Below are 2,521 nucleotides of genomic sequence, written 5' to 3'. Positions count from 1 at the left end.
GTATGGTCTGTGTCAAACGATTGTGTGATCAAAGACGAACTCCTGGATATTGTGCCATTAAAAGACAGAACCCGTGGCATAGATGTGAAAGAAACCATGATGGCTGCATTTGAAAAAGCAAATCTGCCCATAACGAAATTAACTGCAATAGCCACGGATGGAGCACCAGCCATGATGGGATCTCTAAACGGGCTTGTGGGGCTGTGCAAAGCTGACCAAACTTTTCCTGAGTTTTGGAATTTCCACTGCATCATCCACATGGAACAACTCGTGTCTAAATCATTGAATTTAGATAACGTCATGAAGTCTGTGATGGAAATCGTCAACTATATCCGCACACATGCGCTTAACCACAGGCAATTCAAGAATCTCATCGCTGAACTGGATCGAGGGCTTCCAGGTGACCTGCCGCTGCACTGCACTGTGAGGTGGCTGTCAAAAGGCCAGGTACTCTCTTGCTTCTTTGAGCTTTTGGATGCCGTGAAACTGTTTATGGAAGAGAAGGACAAGGACTATCCCAAGCTCTCGGACCTCAAGTGGATTATGGATCTGGCCTTTTTGGTCGACATGCTGTGTCACTTGGACAGACTGAACCTGACCCTGCAGGGTAAGTTAAAAATGCTGCCTGACCTGGTGCAAAGTGTGTTTGCGTTTGTCAACAAACTGAAGCTGTTCAAGACACATATTCAAAAGGGAGATTTAACGCATTTTCCCACTCTGCTAAAAGCCAGCGGGCAAGTCGCCAGCGCTGCCCTGAGTAAGCAAAGAGCCAGATATGCAACGCTGATTGAAAACTTACACGAAAGCTTTGTGACCCGGTTCCATGATCTACAATTGAAAAGGCCACAGATTACGTTCCTCGTCGAGCCATTTAATGCAGAGACCAGCTGTTTGAAAGTCCAGCTAGTCACAGATGAAGCTGCGGCTGAGTTGGAGATGATCGATCTTTGCAAGGAGGACCAATTGAAACCTGCTTTAAGGGAAGGGACCATTGAGTTCTGGAAAAGTGTGCCAATGGAAAAATACCCCAATGTCAAATGGGCTGCGCTTAAGATACTGTCAATGTTTGGGTCAACATACGTCTGCGAGTCTGTGTTTTCTACCCTAAAACATGTGAAATCAAAGCATCGATCTGTTCTGACTGACACTCATCGCTTCGAGTGGCAACAACGGCATACAAGCCGGATTTGAAGAGGATTGTTCAAGGCAAGGAATGCCAGAAGTCCCACTAAACAACATGCATTGTAAAAGTAAATGCTATTGTAGATTATTATATTTTTGTTTGTGGACTTGGTTGAACTGAGAGTTTGTGTGTGTGAGACAGTGCACACAATGTTCATTGTTGAAAATGACTGGCCTGTGGTTTTAGTACTGTAGGAGTCCATTTCTGTCATTATCATGTTGGTGTGTGACATTTACAATAAATCTGGCTGAGCAGAGATGTGTGTATTTTGTGTGTGTGTGTGTGTGTGTGTGTGTGTGTGTGTGTGTGTGAGAGAGAGAGAGAGAGAGAGAGGAAAGGATGGGTGATGTTCATGTGTGCCCATGCGTATGATGTGGCTCTTTGCGGTAACACAGTAAAAAAAAAAGTGGCTCTTGGTCTCTGACTGGTTGGCCACCCCTGCCCTAAAGGGAGCAGCCAAAAGAAGGAGACCAATTAGACATGACAAATTTTAAAAAGCACCAGTAAAACCTAAAATAATGGGAAAAGTAATGGAAAACATGATCAAAAATAATTGCTTGTGTTTAAGGTACAGTAAATTATTTATTTAACCAAAAAAAAACGTATAATTGCACACTAAAAAATGTATATTAAGTCATACAACAAATTGATGCATTCTTTTAAATTTAGAATTAATCCATTACAAATACATAGGAGCAGGCGTAATTTTTTGGAAACCACCATGTTGCCCTGCCACCTTTAAGACAGTTCTGCCTTATCACGTCTTACATGTGTGGCTAGAGATGGGCCAAATACGTAATATGCCAAAGGTGAAGGAGAAAAGAGAACTCGTAAGCATTTGTATGCATGCATTGGGGGCAATTTTTTTAATTCGTGCCTGCACCTTCAGACTCAAGATATGAAGGTTCATAGCAATGAAAACATGAAGGCAAGCGACAACTTGTTGTAAGCCAATTAGACATGCGACCCTCCTGACTCTAGAGAGCTGACAATGAGCCAGCTAAACAACAGCTGGTTATAAGCTAACGTTATGCCAACTAACACTACACAAAATCAATCCTCAAAATCAGGCTTTTCCTCTTATAAATGGTTTGATTACAGTCTTACATCTTATGAGAGTTGACTCCCAAAGTAGCCAAGTTCAACAACTTAGATCCATTTCAAAGAAAGTTTCATAATTCCGGCTAACAGCAGCTCATATCCTCAGCAACGCACCTCAGTATCACTGTCAGCGAACAGAAGTGAGCTTCACTGACGCATTGACTCATCACAGCCTCCTCAAGAGTATATAGACGCAGATGTTTCCTGCCCGCTGAGGTAAACAGCAGACTGACAGTT

General features: G+C 42.8%; 1 protein-coding gene across 1 annotated transcript; it reads left to right on the top strand.

Moving 5' to 3' along the window:
• The first annotated feature begins 300 nt into the window (after positions 1 to 300).
• On the top strand, positions 301 to 1,191 carry LOC148102217 (general transcription factor II-I repeat domain-containing protein 2A-like). The gene has a single exon (XM_087842711.1). It carries the CDS (start codon positions 301 to 303, stop codon positions 1,189 to 1,191), a length of 891 nt encoding a protein of 296 aa, XP_087698837.1.
• The last annotated feature ends 1,330 nt before the right edge of the window (positions 1,192 to 2,521 follow it).

The sequence above is a fragment of the Neolamprologus brichardi genome, chromosome 7, assembly GCF_056152115.1.
Source record: "Neolamprologus brichardi isolate AB-2024 chromosome 7, ASM5615211v1, whole genome shotgun sequence".
Taxonomy (NCBI): Eukaryota; Metazoa; Chordata; class Actinopteri; order Cichliformes; family Cichlidae; genus Neolamprologus; species Neolamprologus brichardi.
Note: the sequence above shows the minus strand (reverse complement) of the source record. Positions and strands in the feature narration are given on the sequence as shown.

What these genes read in the sequence shown, in the direction of transcription:
- LOC148102217 (XM_087842711.1), top strand. Translation starts at nt 301, where the DNA reads ATGAAGTCTGTGATGGAAATCGTCAACTATATCCGCACACATGCGCTT.